Consider the following 21175-nt stretch of genomic DNA (forward strand, 5'->3'; position numbering starts at 1 on the left):
TGACGCAACAACGAATTATTGAAAACATGTCGGTTTGTATTTTATGAACAAGGAGGGAGATATCCTGATTGGCTAACTTGTAAAAAACCGTTTGTTGGGTGGCCACGGTAAGGCGCTTCGCACTGTAAAAGAAACTGACTGGGAATCACTGACATTTGGACAATTAAATATTCACTAATTTTGGCGGGTAACGAACAAGTGAATAAAAGTTGACAAGGATAGAACAAAGTTATCTTAATTGCCCAAATTTCGTGCACTAGTGAATACATTATATCATAGGTTTTTAATGTATTTGTAATTACGCACGCAACAAAACACATATGACAAGGAATTAACTTGTCCAGATAAGCAAGAGCTAGCGAAACTAATGTAGGACAGCACCATACGACGGAACTAGAAAGTCCAAAGTCCAAATTCTATTATATCTAGTGGTTGAGCTTTGATAATACTTTGTATAAGTGTGATGTGTGCTAAGTACTCTTAAAAAAACCTCACCCCAATGTCACTTCAAAATAGTAGGTTTACCATGCACTAAAATCTTTTTATCGGTTCTTTGGAGAGCTCTACTTCCACCAAATCCGTTGGAACTGACTAATTCCCTTTAAATTTCAAGAGAGATAAATAAGTTGCACCGCCTCAAAGTCTCCTGAAATAATTGACATTTTATCAGACCAAAAAGGCAAAAGCTTTTGCAAGCATTTTACAGGTTTCCTGACATACTCAAGGTTTGTGTTGGGATCTTGAAAGTGAAGCTTGATGAAAAGCGATGACGGAACTGAGCGAGATAAATGGCCTTTCTTTGGGGGTACTGCGGCCAGGAGTTAGTCAGAAACAGTACGTAGACATCAAACAGGTGGGCTCTGGACATTCTCACTGACGTGAACTTTACCAAAGCGTGGGTCGAGACAAACATTTAGCTAGCAAGACGGAGATGGAAAAATGTGGCAAGAGTCAACTTTGGACTACGTGACTGAAAAGGAAAAACAAACAAGAGGCCCAATATATAGGGACTGGTACTATACCCTGTCTACTTAATTTTTGGACAGCCTAAACTTGATCCCAAGCCCCTAATTATAGATTATTGTTGTATCTCAACTCCAATTCTCGATTTCCCGGATTCCCTACTTTCACAGTATCCTGTATCTCTAATGATCCCTTCACATATCCGGTATCCCTAGAACTTTTTCCCCAGCATTCCCTGTCCCGATAAGCACTAAGATGGCCTCAAAAACCGTGTTGAGTGTCCATCGTCAAGAAGATCTTAAGTTGAACACTCATGTCGAAAATATTACAAAGAACGCCAGTAAGAGGCTATTTCATTTACGTGATTGCAGAGAGGCTGTCCTATCTATGGAGGTGGGGCTCACAATGTACTGCTCTTGTTGTAAGCATCGCTCACATGGGCGTTTTACCTGTACCTAGATAATGAGTTTGAACGTGTGCAGAAAAACCTCGTGGCTGTTATTGGCGCTCAACAGAATATGTTTGATAAGCTAAGCGTGGACTAGTATACTAGCGAACGAACCACATCCATGTAATACGTACATACAACACTGCACACAAATAAGCTCAAATACAACATGAGAACCAAATGCACATGTATCGACTTTTCCACCATAATTCGTGGCTTAATTCCGCGGTTGCATCCATCATTTACATTTTTTGTTGCATATGTTTTTACTAATTAATTTTACTTACTTTTTTATTAATTTTTTTTACTTCTTATTTTTCCATTTGTACAATTATTGCAAATTTTAATCTAAACGTGGTTTCATTAAAGATTTACTTACAAACACGGGAACAAACAACTCAAAAACGTTCATGCTGCAATTGACACTTTCCTTTGCACCTTGCCATAAAAGTTTATTAAGTGTACTAGGGTACCACCGTACAATATGATAACTGTGTGTTTGTAACCTGACTGGAAATGCGTAACAGGATCTTAAAACTCTGAAGATTATAGGAAAGCTGCACTTTTAGACTTTCAGACTTCACTGCGGAAATGAACCCTTAAGGTCAATCTACACTCAACGGAAGTCTGGAGGATACAACTGTTAAATGAATTCCTGAAGCAAAAATTAATATACCATTCGTGTTCCTTTGAATATCGGAAATGTCTATATCTATCTACATCGAAAATGCATTGAACATAACGAAGAAAGTTAGCAACGCCGTTTAATGATCTGCCATCTATGTATATATATTGATCAGTATACTGCATCAATGTTCAAAGTTACAACAGTTAACTAAGGGCTCCGGGAACAAGAAATTGTTCTTTGGTCGATGACAAGAGAGGCGCCAAAGGCATAGAAAAGTAAATCATCCCCTGATTAAAAAACTGCACGTTTGAAAAGAACCAGTGGAGAGCTTTCATTTCAATGACAAAACACCGTATTTTTTCATCCACTGACTAAATTAAAAGTCAAGAGTGAATTTTCGATATGTGAGTGGCCGGGGTAGAAGTGCAGAAGTGTAAGTACCCAAGGCTGGCATATGTTATTCTCACAAGTTTGAATTTGTTCAAACACGCGGCGACGAAATGTAGCTATGTGCAATAACACCCTGTACAGAAATTGAATGTGTGATCTCATAAGATGGCAAACTAAATCCTAGACAAATAATCTTGTTAAAGTAATTCAGTAAGCAATCGAGCAAAGGTTACAAGGCGAAGCCTGAAATATCAGACAAAAAAGCACAGCTTGTAAAGTTCTCTGGCTGACTACCTCAGTCTTGAGACTTTACGTAACCAACGCCATGTCCTTGGGCTACCGCTCTTTAGCTTTTCCTGTCAGTTTATTTCAAGGCAGCTCTTTTCGTAGGAAATGGATAACCTCTTTCAAACTGTGCACTATTTCACAGCGAGAGAAAGGCCAGAAACGGGCTTCTCATTATTTGTTAAAAATTAAAGTTCTCCGGCATCGTAATAGTGGAACGCCACCTGCTTTAGTTTTAAATGAGTGATTGCAACAATGAAAAGAAACTTTCGTAAAATTATATAAGATAGACCCGAATGTCATACTTATGCAGATGCCCATACGTAAATGTTCATTTTAATTTACGTTGCGTCCATTTGCAGACGTAAACGGACTTTGAGGAGACTGTAGTCTTTTTAGAGTCTAACCAGATCGCAAAAAGAGAGAGAGAGGCTGTTCGCTTTATCGGAATTTTTGAATCGCACAGCCCCGATTAGCTAATGACCTAATCAATAGTCAAACACCAGGGAGCCAAGTTCATACTCAAACTCACTGTAGCAAGTATAAGTATTGTAAACTAGCAAAATTGTAGGTAGGGAACATGATCTCAGAGCGGGCAATTGACTACTGCTGTCTCTTACGAAAATTTCCATTTACCAATACCTCTTCTTCTGGTCTCTTGATGTTATTTTACCATTCAGCTTAAGATAGAGTTACTTTTCCTGTTTGGGTCGTTAAACAGAATATGAGCTGTCTTTTCGTTACTATTTTAACAGTAAGAACTAATTGAAACAGCTCAGATCGGTCAGGAAATCTCTTTTTACATTTTGGAGAAATGTTTATCTTCATGCAGTTCCTTTATATACTGAAGTTACGTTTCCTGTCGTCTCCTGTACATTCTCTGATTTCATGTACTGATTCCGTGTAGTATCTTTGAGGTCGGAAAAGTGTAGCTTATCTGCATGCGTTGTTGTGCCATTCATGTTACTGTATTTTCGATTGTTTGTGAACGTTTAGCTTAATCACAGAATATCTCAGTTATCGTCAGACTTCTTTGTTTCCCTCTGACTGCCCTTTGTGCATAGTTAGACAGAGGGAAGGATGTACATATGCGTTTTTCAGGCTGGAGGTAGATAAAAGAGTCGGGATTTCACACTGAGTTGAGCTACAGAAAAGGTGAAAAGGCGTGTCAAAATATCTCGAACAGGATCAACGGTAGGAGATGCACCATTTTCTATGAAGAAAGGGTCACCTTTTCTTTCAATAACGGTATCATCAACACCCATTCCTGGATGTAGATCAGTTTAGGCTATAGTGTTAATTATAAAGTCGTTTGAATGAAAATATAAACTTAGATCTAAGTGTTTTTGTGGCTCCAGTTTAATCCCTCTTCTAGCAAAATGTTTTACTGGTTCTTCAGACTTCTGGCTGTTCCTTGCATGCCCTAATTTAAGCGACTTAATCGAAAGTCTATCAACCAAGAAAACTAAAACATTCCAGAATTTCCTTTTCCAAAATCAGGAAAATATCGAACAAAGACCTTCCATTAAAGTACTTACTGTTGTAGTGAGCAGCGCTCATCACAGTGGCCGGATCACGCTGGCTCCGAAAACTTAGCAGCATCAATTACCAAGGGAAAGCCGAGTTTACTCTGGCAGTTTGAGTTAACCGGCTTGATTACAGGGAACATTGCGTGGTCTGATGGCTCTCTTCATGTCTCTGTAAACAGACAGTTCGAGCACATCATACTAAGTACTAATACAGACATACAGGGACTTAGCCTTTAGGCTATTACTTATCATTTGGATCCACAGCAGGATATACTGAAGAACCTGCTGTAGCTTTAAAACTGAAACAGGTTCTAAATCCTGAGGATAATGTTTGAGTTAAACTCAGGATCAGTCATACTTGAGTGATAGGTCCCCATCAGACTTAGAGAATGTTTTCGAGAAACAATTCGATTACGTAAAGAAATGGCCTTAGCTCCCACTTGTCTAGTCTCCTGTAGCTAGCTCAGTGGTAGAGTATCCGAACTAATAATCGGAAGGTCGTAGGTTTGACTCCAGTTGGGAGAACTGGGATTTTCTTTTTAAGTTCACAGTATCTTGTCAAAATACGTACCGTATTTCTATTGACCATTTATAAATTTAAGCTACTTCGATCTCGAAGTAGACTCTCGAGAGTCCCAGAATGGGATAATTTTAGTCCGTGGAATTTTAAGACTGGGCCATTTAGAGTTATAACGTCGACATTGATCAGTCATTTTTAGGTGATTGTACTCCACTTGAATCCGCGAGCTACGAAGTCATGATGCCCTCACATTCTTGTATCCTCGCTGACTTTCAGTACTATCTGCAGGTTCTGGCCTATATTTTCTGCCGTGATCTATTAGCATAAGACGACATCAGTTTGCAACAGGAGTTTCATTTTCCTTTGTCACCAATTCACGACTGGGCATTGTAAGACTTAGAATGAGCAACCTCTCAAAACCTTTTCCAGAACTTCATTCCCATTTTTCAATCCAAATTGTCAACTGGTGACTTTAGAACAAGGCTTAGTTATCAGTTGGAAAAATTCCTGTTTTTCTAGTTGAGCCTCTCCATTTGAACTTGCAGCTTGAAAACAACCAAAGAGTCAAAATGCTTTTAAAAGCAGCTGAACACGATTTACAGGATCCTATATACATTATGAGCTCCCATGATACCAGAATTCAAACTGACTGGTTAGGTTACCCTATTACTGTATAGGCTTGCTCTTGATGCTCTTGCTTAGGCTAAGGAGCTTGTTGACTTCTATCTTGCAATGAGGATAGCCTTGATTCAGAGGAGCTATTTAAAAAAGAATAACCGACAAAGCCAAGGTGACACGATGCATGTGTATGGAGGTTTTGGTTTGAAATCGGGCATTGTTTGCCTATAGTGCCCTTCTTGATTTCCTCAGTTAATTGTATGAAACGTCCGACTATGTTATGTCTTTATAGTCTTACCACCGTATGTTAAAAAATTTAAATACAATGTCTTTACTAGTCTTACAGTCCTAACATATCTCCGAGGAGACCTCTCAGTATAAGCCCAGGGGTTTCTTGAGGTCTCCTCGTCACTTCTAACTTCTTCTAAATTACTATTATCATTCACTGTAGACTTATGTAACATCCTAGTCTATTATTCACTGTAATTTTTTACGAATGTATGTCGTGGTGAATAAAATAAATAAATAAAAATAAATTGCTCTAAGCAGTGTCTACACACATCCTCCTCGTTTCCAACAATATCGTTCGTTGTATTTACGTTAATTAAGCTTCAACTGCATGCGCCAGAAACTTGGAAATTTTCTTTTCCATCGACACGAAGTATTTTTCTTTTACTCAATCGTTACAAAACGAAATGACCAAACATTACTCTGTCTAGCTCTCTCAAAAATTGTCGGCAACACAGGAGCAATGTTGTCTTGTTAAGTCAGTGCCTGCTTGTTAAAGGTCAGGATGACGTGTGTAATGTATAAGGGATTCTTCACCTTGTCTGGAGTAAACTTCTTATATATTTCGACTTCAGGAATGTGATGAGCAGTTAAGGTTACCAGATTGTATTAATTAATACACTTTTCGGACTGAAAAAAGCGGAATAAGATTGAACGTAGAGAGACAGTGTATCATGCCCTCGATTGGCCTATTTTAGGACAAAGCAACCGATAACCGCGGTTTGGTGTGAAGTAACACTTAACTTACAGAGTCTCGCTATACCACATAGTCATGTCAAAACAGGCATGTGCAACATGACAGAAAATGCTTAAGCGCCTACATTTGTCAAACTTTCAGAGTGAAGTAGGGGAGTCGCAACCTAGCATAAACTAGACGCAACTGACGAAAGTTTGGAGGATGTAAAATTTTAATGAATACCTGAAGAAAAAATTATTGACCATTCATGTGTTAAATATCGGAAATCGGTCTTGAGTGTAGTTAAGAAAATGCCCAGACAGGAACAACTTTTAATTATCAATAACAATCATTAGCGCCAAATAAGTAATTACTGCGGACAAGGGAACATGAGCCTTAAACAAGAGCCCCTTTTTATTGGCGGGGGCCAAAATTAAAATAAGATTTTTTTTTTTCAGAAAAGCAAACAGCACTAATTAAAAAGTAATGTTGAAAAGCTTTTATTCGATCGCTTACGAAATTATCACCGTCAAACTAAAAACTTAGAATAACATTACAAGAGTTAAGTTTTAGTTGTGCAATATCGGTTGTAAGTCTGCCGATGCAAAATGTTGAGGCTAATGCAAGGCTGATATAAATAATTGTTAGAATTTGTTAATTCAGTATACAAGAAAGTGATGAAATCTGCTACTGTGCTATATATAGCACGTTGTACAGAAACTTTGTGATCTCACACAGCAGACGAACACGCTGAGACTGCAAATAATCTCGTTAGAGTAATTCAGTAAGCTAATCGCGCAAAGGTTACAGGTGAAGGAAATATCAGACGCAAACGCACAGCTTGCAAAGTTCTTTTGCAGTACTTAAGATGTTTATTTACGTCATCCGTGGTTTTCCACCAGCCACTTTGCGGGTTTTACTTTTCTGTGAGTGCCATATACGATTGATACGTGCGGGATTACACTCTTATATTTCTGAGACTTGCTTTCTTTCATGTAAATGATTCAGAGGCCGTGAGAACTCGCGCGATTCCACACGAGTTTGCGCAATGTTTTTATCTTTCGACTTGTCATGCACAAGAGCAAGTTCAAAACCTTTTCCTCTACAGATTACCCTTGTTTAGTCTGTGTGGTTTGAACCATGGCCATCAGCCCATCGACTCTTGTTTGAACGTGTTTTCGAATGCAGCGTTTACAATCAAACCGTTTCTGTTGTTTCTTCGCTGAAATTTTACAGCTCATTCCTAAAAATTTAGCCTTTTTTTAACTTATCCCAATTTACTAACTGTTTGCGCTTTTCATGTTACCGGTATGCCAGAATATACACTAGCTACTAGCTCAGTGGAGTTCCGTTATCTCAAACCCTTACAAGTACGGTTCGAGATAACGAATACGGTGTCATATTACAAACTTTTTTTATTAACAAATATTGAAGGTTTATACTTGTTTCTAGACTACCACACTATCCATAAGCCACACTGTACGTCAGCCTTGTCACGAGCTTGCTTCTACAGTGCCTTTAAACGGTCACAGATCTGGGGGGTTAAACTGTGGGAAATCATTATTTTTAAGTGCGGCTAACCCCCCAAATGTTTGTCGATTAAATAAATTATCTTATCATTTGCAGCATTTCCTCGAGATATCGGAGTCTCGAAATAGCAGCACAACGACGCAAAGCCTAGCGTTGAGTTCGAGAAAACGGGAAGTTCTAGATAAGCTAGATTCGAGACCACAGAGCTCAATTGTACAAACACAGGTGATTTTTCTTTAACGGAACTGAGGCAAATTCGGATAGAGAAAAGACATGCAAGCGCACGCGTTTTCGCTTGTTGCACTTCCCCCCCCCCCCCCCCCTGCCCCGACTAAAATTTGACATGGGCTGCAAATGCTCCCGCAAGCGGCGAGCTCACGCGCACGCAGCAGTGATCGAGCCACAAACAAAAAGCCATTTTTCCTTCGATTATTTACACGATTTATTTTAAAGGAAGAAAAACAAAACCTGAGCTGATCGTGTACAGATGAGAAATCCGCCCTATCTGTCAGCTTGACTTGCCGATTTTTGAGTACTTTTCATGTAACCGGAACTGTCTAAATAAGAAGTGTAAAGGAATAAGTGTAAATATTAGCCCAAGTCTACGCCAAGGATTTACGTGTCAGCTGTACCTTTCGGCGCCTGCCCGTCTGTTATCTTGTGACTGCTAAAAATTGCTTCGTAAGCGCTTGAGTTTGAACGACGAGTTTATTTTTCCAAGCTTGCCTTGTTGAAAAATATTTCGAAATTGCACGTGTTAACAAAAGTAGCTTGGCGCCACAACAGACGGAGTTCATTTTCGGGCGGATTTAGTTATGTCAACACCCTTTCATACAGTTTAAGAACACGGTCATGAAATGCAAAATCTACAACAATATGGCGACGGTGATCGGATGCAATTATCAGAGACTTTCCTTCCTTTAAATTCCATGGTTTGTCGTAATGGCGACAGTCAACGGCAGGCGCAAAACTTGAAGAAAACGCAAAGACGCGCACGACTTCACAATTTTCCCCGCGGTTAATGTTATTTTTTTATTTATTTTTTATTTTTTTTTAACCCAGATTAAAATTCTGTCAACACAAGAGCACTGAACCTCGTACCCTTCATCTTTGTCGGCTGACACGGTCGGTTTTCTTTTTGAAGCTCTTGTAAATCAGCTTTTGCCATGTCTTATCTTATATGTCGGCTCATCTTTTGATATTTTAGCACGGTGTGTAACGGTTTCATATCAGATTATACTAATTTATCGCATTTTGAAGGCTAAAAGAATGTAAATATTGTTGCACACTGCCGTTTTTTAGCAGTTTCGCGCCAATGGCTCTCCTATTAGAGCTCCCGCAGCGTTAAACACACCATGATTTTTTTCTCTTTCGTTTTATTTATTGGAAAAACTCATTTTCGTGCATGCTGTCAGTAAAATCTCTTAACTTACAATTTAATACTTGAAATTGAGCTGCAGAAAAAAAAGCCGGCAGAAAAAAACAAAACAAAAACGAGTGCAGCTGTCCTTATACTATAAGAGCCAACCTTGAAAACGCGTAGAAACCCACGCGGCCACGCGGAGTATGGCACCCAGCTCAGTTTTGCTACCAGTAATACCGAACCGAGACATATTGCATACCACAAAAACCTTAAACTTTAAAAGCACTGACCAGAAATTTCTCGAATTTGATGCATTCTAGAAATGTCACCTCCACCAGACTAAACAAATGACCTTTGGTAGACCAACACAAGCTTCGGCCGGCGGCCCGGTTAACTGAAGCGGTGTGAAGTAAAAAGTGGTCTCGATATATTGCCGAAGAAGTTTTTTGTATTTCCGGTCAAGTCTAAAAGTTTTCAAGAAAGTGAAGAAAGTTGAAACCGGCTATGTGACCGGTTCCAGTATTTGAAGCCTCAAGGTTGTGACATGATTCTTCAATTAGCACTTTAAGATGGACAATGCTGTCTACATGTATTTTCCAATTTCCCACCGAAATTTAGGAATTTGCCTTGTTTCGATCACAGCCACTTTCAAGAGTAAAACAGCCGAGTTAGAAAGATAAAACGTGTTCATGACTCCCAAGTTTTAATCCCAAAGTCAATATTATGGTCACGTCCAGCTGCAGCCTGTATAAATTTGTTTGAAGTTTGTGTTGACTTTTCGCCAGTGGACACAAGAAAGGCCAGGGGCGAGAGAACAAAACTCGCAGTATCTTCATCTAAAGTCCTCATCACATTTCGTTACATGACATTTACTAGGAAGTCCATTTAAATACTTTAGCCGAGTTCCGAGATTTCGACCTTAAAAACTCGAGCCAGTGGATCTAACTTCTGAGTCTGGGGATGAAATCTTAAGTGTGACCATCCAAAGGAAACTTTTTGGGCACAACGATCATATGGCGCTTTTGTTATTTGAAAATTTTGCGATGTGATCGGCGGATTTTTTTTTCTAACTTGGGAATTTTGGGAGGTGAATGGCAGTTGTTTGGTAAAAATAGGTTGGGCCTTGTCGCGGTTGAATCGGACGGAAACAACCTTATCTTTTCAGTTCCGCTTTCCGTGGAACACTTGACGACATAAACGGTTACGAGAATCTTACGTCTTGCTGGCGCTATAACTGGCAGAGATTTTGTGGGTTGGAGCCAAAACGTCACATTTCCTGATTTCTCGGCTGCTTCTTGACCTCAGGGTTATTTCATAGTAACCCGATATTTCGGTAAAATACCCTGAAATATACAGCCACAAATCCCTTCAAAGAACAGTCACTCTGGCACCAGATCGATTACTTTGTGTCCTCCAATACTTGACACCTGTCAAAATATAAATGCCATGATTGGTCAATTAGCTGATTACATAAACTTGTCTCCATTTTGCCCACGTGATAAAATAGCTTATTTCAACTGTCCTCCTGTCACATCTATCACACGTGTTCATGCATATCAAGCGGCAGCATATCAGCGGGGAGTTTTGCCTGTGAAATTTTTACCAGAAGAAATTTTATTCCGCTGCAAGTTGGTCACGGACGTGAACGAGCGCAAAGTCCAGAGTGATGCGTCAAAGTGATAGAATGCTTCTCTCCGACCGCAGGACAGTGCGAAATAAAAGGATCCCAGCACCTCTGCCTTCGATGCAAATATTAAACCCCTTGGGGTTTAATAATTCGATCGCTTGTCACCCAGCTCAGCCAGAGCAGAACCAAGGCTATGCTAAGCTAATCGCGGCGCAAGGGCAAGGTGCTGCTCCTAAAAAGGATCTAAACATGGACGGCGATTCTGACAGAATTAAGAGACCCATGAACGCTTTCATGGTTTGGGCGCAAGTGGAGCGAAGGCGACTGGCGGATGCAAACCCAGAGCTTCACAACGCAGAGCTCAGTAAAATCTTGGGACAAGCTTGGAGAGCACTCAACGGTTCGCAGAAAAGACCATTCGTGGAGGAGGCTGAACGTTTGCGACAGCAACACATTAAAGATCACCCTGATTATAAATACCGGCCGCGGAGGAGAAAACATCCCAAGAGAGTTTGCAAGAAAATGACATCTACGACACCCCCGGTCTGCGCAATGGTACGCAATCCTAAAGAACCACCATCAAATATCTCGCGTGTAAATTCAGGCGCGGATTGCGGACAACTCTCGTTCAACTCCCCAGAGGAAACTACAATGAATTTTGGGCCTGTTCCTACACAGACAGGGCTTCCCAATGGAGAACTAAGGTTGTCCCATCTTGGTAGTCCTCCCGCCTTGCCTAATTTGTCCGAGATAAGCCTCCCCACACCGGAGACAAGTCCTGGTTCGAGCGAGTTTGGTAGCGCGTTCAACTTCCCCACGAGCTGGCATGACCTTCAAAATGCGCTGCTAAATCTGCAACCGAAGTCGCAACCCAGTTCGCCACCGCCTTACATCGGTGTATCCGCCTCAAATTCGGCGCCAGTCAGCCCGCTTTATTTCTCGAACGGAAATGTGCAAGCGCAAACGCTGAGCCTACAGATGGCTGGCAACATGAACACAACTCATCTTCAACACAGTGATACCAGCGCGAACCAGCTCTTCTCGTTCGCACACATCACAGAGCTAATACCTGAAGAGGATTTTAACAGAGAAGAGTTCGATCAATACCTCGACGGGACAGAAACAATTAACATTGCGTGGATGTAAAGCTGCAGGATGACAGCTTCGAGGGAGAACGAACTCGCCTTGATTACAAAAAATTCCATTTAGGGGCAATCTTGGTGTAGAGACTATTTTGTCAATATTTTAAGAGACAGATTTTGTATGCCATCAAGGTTGATGGAAATGAACATTTTTGTTTTACAATTCGGTGTTGTTGTGTCTATATATTTTCATACGCAATGCGTAGACATGGATTTTTTTTTTCAATGTACAGTTTACATAAGGGGTCAATCGCTCGGGATGTACACAGATGATAGTTAGAAAACTGCGAACGGTTCCCGCAGAGTTGCAAATTCCATTTATCAAATTTATACGTGGTGGAGCATTTCCGTAGTTTGTCTTTGGATGTAAATTTTTTCGGGTGGCTTTCAAAATAAAGAGTTTTCAATGCGCTCTATCAGTGTTGTAATTCGTGCGTTTGTTTCGACCATCAGGGCTTAGCCTTGTTTAGGCCGGCTAGCAAGAAAAATTTACCTTGAACCCAAGATGAGTTATGCATCCTGATTTGACAGCTCATAAAAGCAGCTTACATAGAGATTGTTATCTTCGATGAAAATGATTGGCCCATTCCAGTCAAAGTACACAAAGAGACTTGTCAACACTTGTCAAAACCGTGCAGAAAGATCTACTTTTTCCCCTGTTAAGCGCATACTGTAATTTGTGCGGTTTAGTTTGACCTTCCGAAATCACTAACCAGAAGCGCGTTAAAGTTGATTCAAAGCTGTGTTTCCCGAAATTGGAACGAAAACACCAAATTGCTTCTTCAATGCGATAATTCTGGGCTGCGCGTGTAGGAAATATCAACTCCGTGACTTAATCTCTAAACCGCATTCTGGTTTTGTCTTGTTCTGTAAGCAATTCGCTTTTCTTTGACGTCACATGACTAGACTCGAGCAAACCTCTATCAAAGGTTCTTTATTCTCCCAGAATGGCCCTAGCGTCCGGAAGGGTTTTCTCAGCGAAAATTTGTTTGAGACAGTTAAAGGCTCTCTTGACTCCTAGTGTTAATCTCTTTCCACACCGGAAACTGGACTTGTTCGAACATCACTCTTAACAAAGAAACAGCGATCAGTGCTAATTATTCATTAACACGCCTAGGGTAATATGTCTGTCTTGCCTTGCTTGCTAAATATTGACATTACGTTTGCTTGGATCGACGGACTTGGAATGGGCGAATTCTTTACAACGTTCCTTAATTTTGGCTTTCAGCGGCTGGGCAAGCGAGATATCAGATCTCGAACGTGTTTGTTTAAACAGAAAAAGGGAGTTTTTTAGGTTTATTATCTGGCCAATGTTATCAGAATAAACTACAGCGGTTACTAATTATAGACATCAAGCTGGGACCTTCAACCCTTCTCTTATCATCTTCTTGAAGATTCTTAACGAGTGATTTAACGACTTCGAGTTGCAGCCTGTGAGAACGACACGTGTAAAGCGGGACTGTTTTGAGCGGCGATATAGCAGTTTTTAGAGGTTTATAGGTTTAACACGAGAACGGATAACAACTAGATGACATCTGTAATCATATGAAAAACGGATAAAATCCGGCTTTTCTGACTCAGGAATTTCACCCAAATTCTTGCCACAAAAATGTGCTCCAACATCCTTCACTGTTTGAGAAATCGTTTGGGAATATGATAATTATTCAACCTAAATCAGTTTTACAGTTAGGAACACATCTTCGCTCTTTAACTTTTCCTTTTTCAAGTGGGGCCGGGAGTTCTCGAAGATGCCGACTCAGGGGTTCAGTTCCGCGGGCTGTTAAGGAATTCCAATTTTACCTCTCTATTCTAGAGCTGCGCGCAGACGAAATTAGACGAAATTACCTGCAATCTTATTAAAACCCTGGTTATAAGCACCGACAAAGATCTGAAGGAGAAAGGAAAAATCGAAAAGCATTTGTCGAGAATTTGAATCATCCAAAACGTGAAATATCCAACATGTTTTTATAGTCCAGAATGCCCGGAGCAGGTAAGAACATATTTAGCTTTATTGCAACAATCGTTGTATGACAAAATCATTCAAGAAGGTTTCTCTGGATGCAAACAAATTATAAGGTCTTAACAGTTCATTCTGAAAGTCGTTCTGCATGGAACCGGCAATTGCCGATTCCAGAAACAGTTAAGTTCGGCCTCGGCTCTTATACCCCCATCATCAGTTGATTCCGCAGAATGTGTCCTCCGAGACCCGATAAATTAGGGAAGAGAATAACGCTAAGTCTAAAAGGAAAACACGTGCATAAAATATGTACTATCTCGTTAAAAGATCAGCCTTATCAGACTTATAATTGACTGGCTGATGCGTGGGCACTCTGTTCGAACACGTTTATTTTTTCCCACACCGCGACGGGATATTAATTATAAGGCATCACATTCAAGTGCTTACCTTTCCTTAACCTTGCTACTATCCATTTTCCAATGCTCCTCTCATTACAAGGAAGATTCTGCCCCTAAAATAACTAAAAATTAATATATCCCCTTTACCGCTTTCTCACAATTTGAAGTAGCGCGTTATCAGTAAAGATATCATGAAGAGGTTCGATCGTGAACTCGGAACAAGTTTCCATAGGAAGTAGATTGACTTCCATATGGAAAAAGTCACGGCAGGCAAGCAAAATAGGGTGTATTTATTTATATTTATTCACCACTGAGTTCAACTAAAAGTTTGTATTCTGACATTTCAAAGGATGCTTCTTGTGTTTTGTGTACATGTTCTTAAATATAATTTGTACAGAGAGCTTGAAACAATTCGGTTTTTATTTTCAATTACATCACTCTCAATAATAATGAAAGATAGAGTTTGAAATTAATCTTTTTCTGAAGAGTTAATCTCTTGGTTCTAGAATGCGTGTACTTTTCTTGCAAATATTTGCACTCTCAATTGCTCATTTAATTTTAAATTCCAAAACAACCTAAGCGGATTGACTGGATTTATCACCATGAGGTTTTCTATTTGCCAGCATATGTTACAATTCGGCTTCAGTGAAGAAGATTTGGGGAAGAAACGTGCCACAAAGATAGTCTGGAATAAAAAGGTCATTTTTTAATTAAGTGAAAGGCTGACATTGTCTACCTGAGCTTGTACATACTGTTTCCAGCCTCGAGCTAGTTACTAACCGGGGGATTTGTTCAAAACAAATCTGACGTCTCACTGGCAACCTTGTCAAGGTCACCGCGAAGCCGGACGGGAGCCTCAACTCTGCCAACTGCTAAAAAAAAAGCGCAAGATGACATCACATGTAAAGGATTTTGAAAGTTCTCCAGGAAGACTAACAGCTGTGCAAGGCTAATAAGACCTTGTTTAACCATTAATAAAGGAAATCGGCCTAAAGATAATTGTTTAATTGCAATTTTATGAAGCTTCGGTGATTGGTCGAACCTACTCTGAAAGTAAAAGTTTTCCTGAGTAAGGTTTGAGTTCATGTTTTTGTAAGGAAACAATGACAGCGGTTGTGCGCGTGGCCACGTGGGGGCCGGCAAAAACTCTGCCAACGTTGCCAAAAATCACACGCTCACATGATCGCAGCTAGAGGGACCTAGCCGTTCAGAATTATGCTTTAGTTGTGTAGTTGCTTTTGAAAGGCCATCGCTGGCGAGGCGACACATTTATCAGAGGGGATTAAGGCTGAGTCCAAGAAGATTACTATTGGTCGAAACTTGCTCATTCGCAGTTCAATCTTCTTCAGTTACATATCGGATAATAATTTCTGGTTAATCTTTTAAGGTTTATTTCCACTACGAGGAAACGCCTGATGGTTAAGTCTGTCATAATACCCCTTCAGGCCATTACTGTACATAGTTAATAAGGGAAATCTGGATGAAGAGTACTCTTGAGTTTTAGACATTACGGTTGCTCGAACGTGCTAGATCTACATGTCTTACGCCCAAATTAAGTAGGGATTGATATTCCAACTTTTTCACAAGAAACAAGTGACTCTTAACCTAAAAGCATATCCAGCAGCGATTGTTTTGTTTTCATTCTATGAACTGGTATGGAGGCTGATCCGCCTCAAAACACAACACCGTGATCAAAGTTCTGTGTTGCTGAACTATAATAGAAGGGTTTGAGGATCCACGAATAGTTTTGTGAAATAAATTCTTACTAACTCAGAATAGGACAAATTTCGAGCCTTGGCCGGCCAAGTTTTGTTAATCTACTGAAACAATGGAATTCGTATACTAGCTGTACATATGTAGGCAGTAGAACTGACATCAGTCTGAGTGGCTAACTACAGTGTAGATCAAGCCGCAAAGGTTTTCTTCCTTAATTCATTCTTCACGGTCCTCGAAGATAGACTGCTCAGATAGGTTCAGGCGCCATATCTGTTATGTGCCATAACACGTAGTTCAAGTAGGATGGAGTTGTTTGCAATGACAGTAGCACGGCGTCTAAATATTTTTTTTTTTTCGACAGATTAAGCTCGTCGTACCCATTTCACGTTCCCAGGCCTAATTTAATATACAATACAGGTAGGAGACGTCTGCCTCCCAAGTCTTGAGTTTTTCTTGACTGTTTGAGTTATCAGGGGATTAAATTCACTGTGAGTACTGACAACTAGACCTTTCTGCATACAGCCTTGAACCCAGTACGAGTCCTCCTTAGCTTTCAACACGAAGGTTCCTTATTTAACAGGGCCGGAGTTCAGTTCAAATCAATACATCTGGAGCAGTTAGATATAGTTTTCATTTCATTTTATTTTACTTTCATTTTATTCGGTTTGAAAATGAGGCTACAGCTTACCGATGAAAAGAAGAAAGGTAGTAAGACTAGCGGTAGAGATAATAATACTTAAACACACGTTCAAGGAGATAACAGACAACATGCAGACGAGTTACTCTAACTCAAACGTCATAGCTAAAAATGCAACGAGAAATTCAGCATTTTAAAAACAGTTTTCAAGTTTTAAATTCCTCCAGGAAATTGCGTAGACGAAAGGGCGAAAAATTCCGGATTTCCTGAAGACAGCCTTTTCCTCGACCTTTTATCAGTGCTGCGGTTTGTGTGGTTTCCACAAGAGGCAAAGCTTGGGTATTAAGTGACTCACTTTACTGTCCTAATTCTTAAATTGAAAAATATCGTTAGCTTCGTCATTAAATGAAAGTCACCTAACAGAACTTCCATCTGGTGGTCAGGGGTTTGGTTTGCACGTATGCAGTTTTTTTTTTTTTTTTTTTTTTTTTTTTTGTACTTTTTAAGGATTGGGATTAATCACATGCCGCTTTGTAAAAACGTGGAGATATCCAGACCCCTTGTTATTTTATTGAGCATGTGTTCACTTCTTGGGTTAAAGAGCAGATGAAGAGTTATTTCGGTACTTCCGATATTTCTGTACATCACGTACAAGATATATCGATAGGGATACTGCAAATGTTTCACGCTGATTTTTAAGGTATCTTAAGCACATGATGTGGCTATCAGGTGACAACCATACACATTTGACAAAGTTTCAAAAATCTCTTCTCCTGAGAGGCGGAAAACAGGAAAGACTTCAATTGTGTTGTGAATGAACTTCAAAAACAAAGTGCTTATCTGCTTAAAAGGTTTTAGCCAGTGTTAATTTAAATTTCACCCACGTTCAGTCCATTGCCAAAACCTCATTACGGACATAATACTTAGAGAGAAAAGGTTCACATTCCTTGATGTCAACGTTTGACGTTATTTTTAACTTTTTTCTGCGGTGTCTTTCCCCGAAGAAAAACTACAAACAGACTACTAAACAGGAGTCAAAGAGACTTGAAAATCAGGAGAACAGTTATTCGTTTTACTAAAAAACAAAAAAAAGCTCTCCGCAGCAAACGTCTGCTTGCAGCAACAAAATTCTGATTTCCGAAAAGACGGAGAAAATGACCAAAACAGGTTATTTATATTGGCAACCAACACTTTCCTTGTTGAGTAATCAAAAAGAAGAAACCTCTGCTAGCTGCTTCGCATCTTCAGTTTCATTAGCTATGAGACTTGACCTATGAAGATAAAACTAAGATGCTCAAATCGCCGTTGCCGGGTTTTCCACTATACTGCCGGTTCCTCCCTCCTTTATTAATTCTTCCCTTCTGATTTCTTCAGGGGAAACAACGGTCCGAAAACGCCTCAGAAATTCTGCTTTAGTTTTAAAGAACATCTAAAGTTTTCTTCGGCAAAAAGTCAAGTCAAAAATCCGTAGCACTGGAAAAGTAATTCCTTTGGTTTTTGGAGGGGCAAACATCACACAAGTAGGGTCATGGTCAGCTATAGTAATTGGGCAACACTGACAGCTCGTAAATTCCATTTCTGTAAAACTTTCTGCAACTTAAATTTTTTGCTAAGGCATAACAGTTCAAACTGTATTATCTTAAACAAATATGTCTTTAAAAGGATACAAAACAGGAGACATCATTTTAAGTGTTTTTATTTGGTGCCCCTGATTTTTCACTTGCCCTTAGCAGTCAGATTATGTTATCTGCAGATGAGGAAAAATACGTATGAGCACGTTTGCTTTGAAAATAAAGCGCATTTACTAAATTATTTAAAACAGAGCGAGGTTATTGGCAAATTGGATAAGCCAAAGACATTTTCGACGTTTTTCTCGTGCTCCTTCCCTAAACTTTACCTTGATTTACTATGATAATGTTCTTATCTGCAGAAGGAAAAAACACTAAAGTCTAAGCGCCTTTAACGGATATACTAAATTATTTAAAACCAAGGTCACTTTCAAAATGGACAAGTCAAAGACGTTTTCGAGATTTCCTCGTGCTCCTCTCCAAAATTCAAGGCTTGATTTTAAATGCTGAGATTATGTTCTTATCTGTAAAAGGAAAAACAAGTCTACGAGCCGCTGCTATATCAACAAAACGCATATACTAAGTTACTTAAAGCATAGCTTGTGTTAAAAACTTGCAAGGCCCAGACCATTTATTGGCGAGACTCTTGCCCCTTTCCTAAATTATCGCCTATCTTGTACGTTCTTGTAAAATTTAATCTGCACTGAGAAGGAAAAAAAACTCTAAGAACCTTTGTAATAAAAAACAAAACGGGGTTCACTAACTTACGTAGATGTTTCTTACTGCAAGACAAAGACGGGTCGAGATTTCTTCGTGATCACCTCTCCTAAATTCTTACCTTGCCTTTAGCTAGATTATTTTCTTATCTGCCGAAGGAAAACAAGTCTGAGAGCCTTAGCTTTAAAACCAAAAGGGATATTACTAAATTACTTTAAGCGTACTTTGGGCTTTGTTTAAAATGGAGGACGCAAAGACATTTTCGAGAGTTCCTCGTCGCCATCTGTTAAATCATTACCTTGCCTTCACCGAGATTATCTTCTTATCTACGCGGCTGGCAGAAATAAACAAGTCCAAGAGTCCTTGCTTTAAAAACAAAACGGATACATTAAATTACTTAAAACATTAGTTCCTTTCAAGATGGAGAAGAGCCAAAGATATTTTCCAGATTTCCTCGTGCCGCTATCCTAAATTTCTGCATTGCCTTGAACGAGATTATATTCTTATCTGCCAAGAAGGGAAAAAACAAGTCTAAGAGCCTTTGCTTTAAAGAATAAAACGGATGCACTAAATAATATAAGTATACTTAAATTTTTAATCTTTTCAACCATTAAAACCTTGCAGCAGCAAATATTAAACAGGCGCCATTAACAAAATTCCAAAGTAGAAACCACAGCCGAGGAAACTGATAAATTTTAAGCCGAGTTAAGTATAAAACTTTTGCTTCCGGAAAGTTACTGCGGTTTTTGGCCCCATATGCGGAATACATTAGAACCAGATCATTGTATAATGCAATTCCAGGGATCCGATTGGCTTAGCGGCCATGGCATATGTCTGAGCCATTATACCACGCCCGACAAATCAGAAGCGAGCATTTAATTGTCTTCTGGCTGTTCTTGTAAAGCGAAATCAAAAGATCTAGCAATATTTTCTTGATTGTTTTTAGCAAAACAATTATTCCACTCACCCATAAGGCTTCAGTTGGAAATGACATGATTATAGCTAACTCGGTGCTACTCGCAACTAGCGAACGAACCAGTTTTTTGTTTTGCTTTGTTCTTTTTTTTTTTTTTTTCGTTGTTGTTAGTTTGTTTTTTCCAATTGCAACTGAAAGTTGGACGTGACATCTTAAAGCAGGATCACATTTATTCGTTGGCTAACTGGCTGGTCATCATTGCATCGGATTTCTTTCATGTGTAAATTATCTTTATTACACTGTAAATCTGCACAGAAACCGGCATTTTATCTCTATTTGATAGTTGAAGTGGCAAGCATGCCTGTCTGCGGGCAGGAAACGTTGGGCACGTTTTTTAGTTTTTATTTTATCTTAATCTAAGAGGAGAGATCAACATACATATTCGGTCCCACGCCAAGAAAAACTAAAAACTGAAAGATAAACATAAATGATAAATTATGGTGGAATCCCGCTGCTGATAAACGTTTTAACAGAGGAAAAACGTTTCGGAAGGGGCGTGAAATTCCGTTTCTAGTGACCATGGAAGCAAAAAGGTTCCAAAAATCGTGACTTCCGACACTTAGTATTGGAATAAAGGAATAAAGCTGAGATTTAGTGAGAATTTTGCTGACCCACTGAGCTTGCAACAAAAAAAAAACTTTTGGGAACTGCGGGAATCGGATAACAACGAGAACGTGATGCAAACGGCCACGGTCAACTATCGTTATGTCTAGGATTTTTTGAGAAAATAAACAGGCCTGATTATATGTTGCACAATTCAATTCAGATGAACTTGGCCAAGGTTATTTTTATATTACCCCTGAATGAACTGATTAATTCAAGGTAAAGGTTGACATAACGAGTGACATTTGAGTCACTGATGTGTTCCGGATATTGTCCAGTGGAACAATCGAAGCATTGTTCTAGACAATGGACTTTCTTGAAACTCTCTTTGTAATTACTTTGTACAGTACATAGAAACGGCCCCCACAAGATCATCGGAAAAGGAAGTATGAATTAATCGAGGTTTGGAACAAGAATTGTCTCGTTGCTAAAGAAAATTGGCATAAACAATGCCTAGTGTTGCTGTTACTATCAAAAAGGATCTCAGTAAATAAATGCGTATGATTGGGTCCTTTGAAACGTCTATGATCTCTTGCTGTGAGCTGGTGAAAATGACCTCAGTACCCTGCATTAATGAACGCTGCAATTTTCTAGCA

General features: G+C 39.5%; 1 protein-coding gene across 1 annotated transcript; it reads left to right on the forward strand.

The window, feature by feature from the left end:
• Nucleotides 1-10304: 10304 nt before the first annotated feature.
• Nucleotides 10305-12423, forward strand: LOC146479448 (uncharacterized). Its single transcript, XM_085110319.1, has one exon. It carries the CDS (start codon nucleotides 10905-10907, stop codon nucleotides 12009-12011), a length of 1107 nt encoding a protein of 368 aa, XP_084966445.1. The 5' UTR covers nucleotides 10305-10904; the 3' UTR covers nucleotides 12012-12423.
• Nucleotides 12424-21175: the final 8752 nt, after the last annotated feature.

This window comes from Pavona decussata, unplaced genomic scaffold (genome assembly GCF_977016875.1).
Source record: "Pavona decussata unplaced genomic scaffold, jaPavDecu1.1 SCAFFOLD_58, whole genome shotgun sequence".
Taxonomy (NCBI): Eukaryota; Metazoa; Cnidaria; class Anthozoa; order Scleractinia; family Agariciidae; genus Pavona; species Pavona decussata.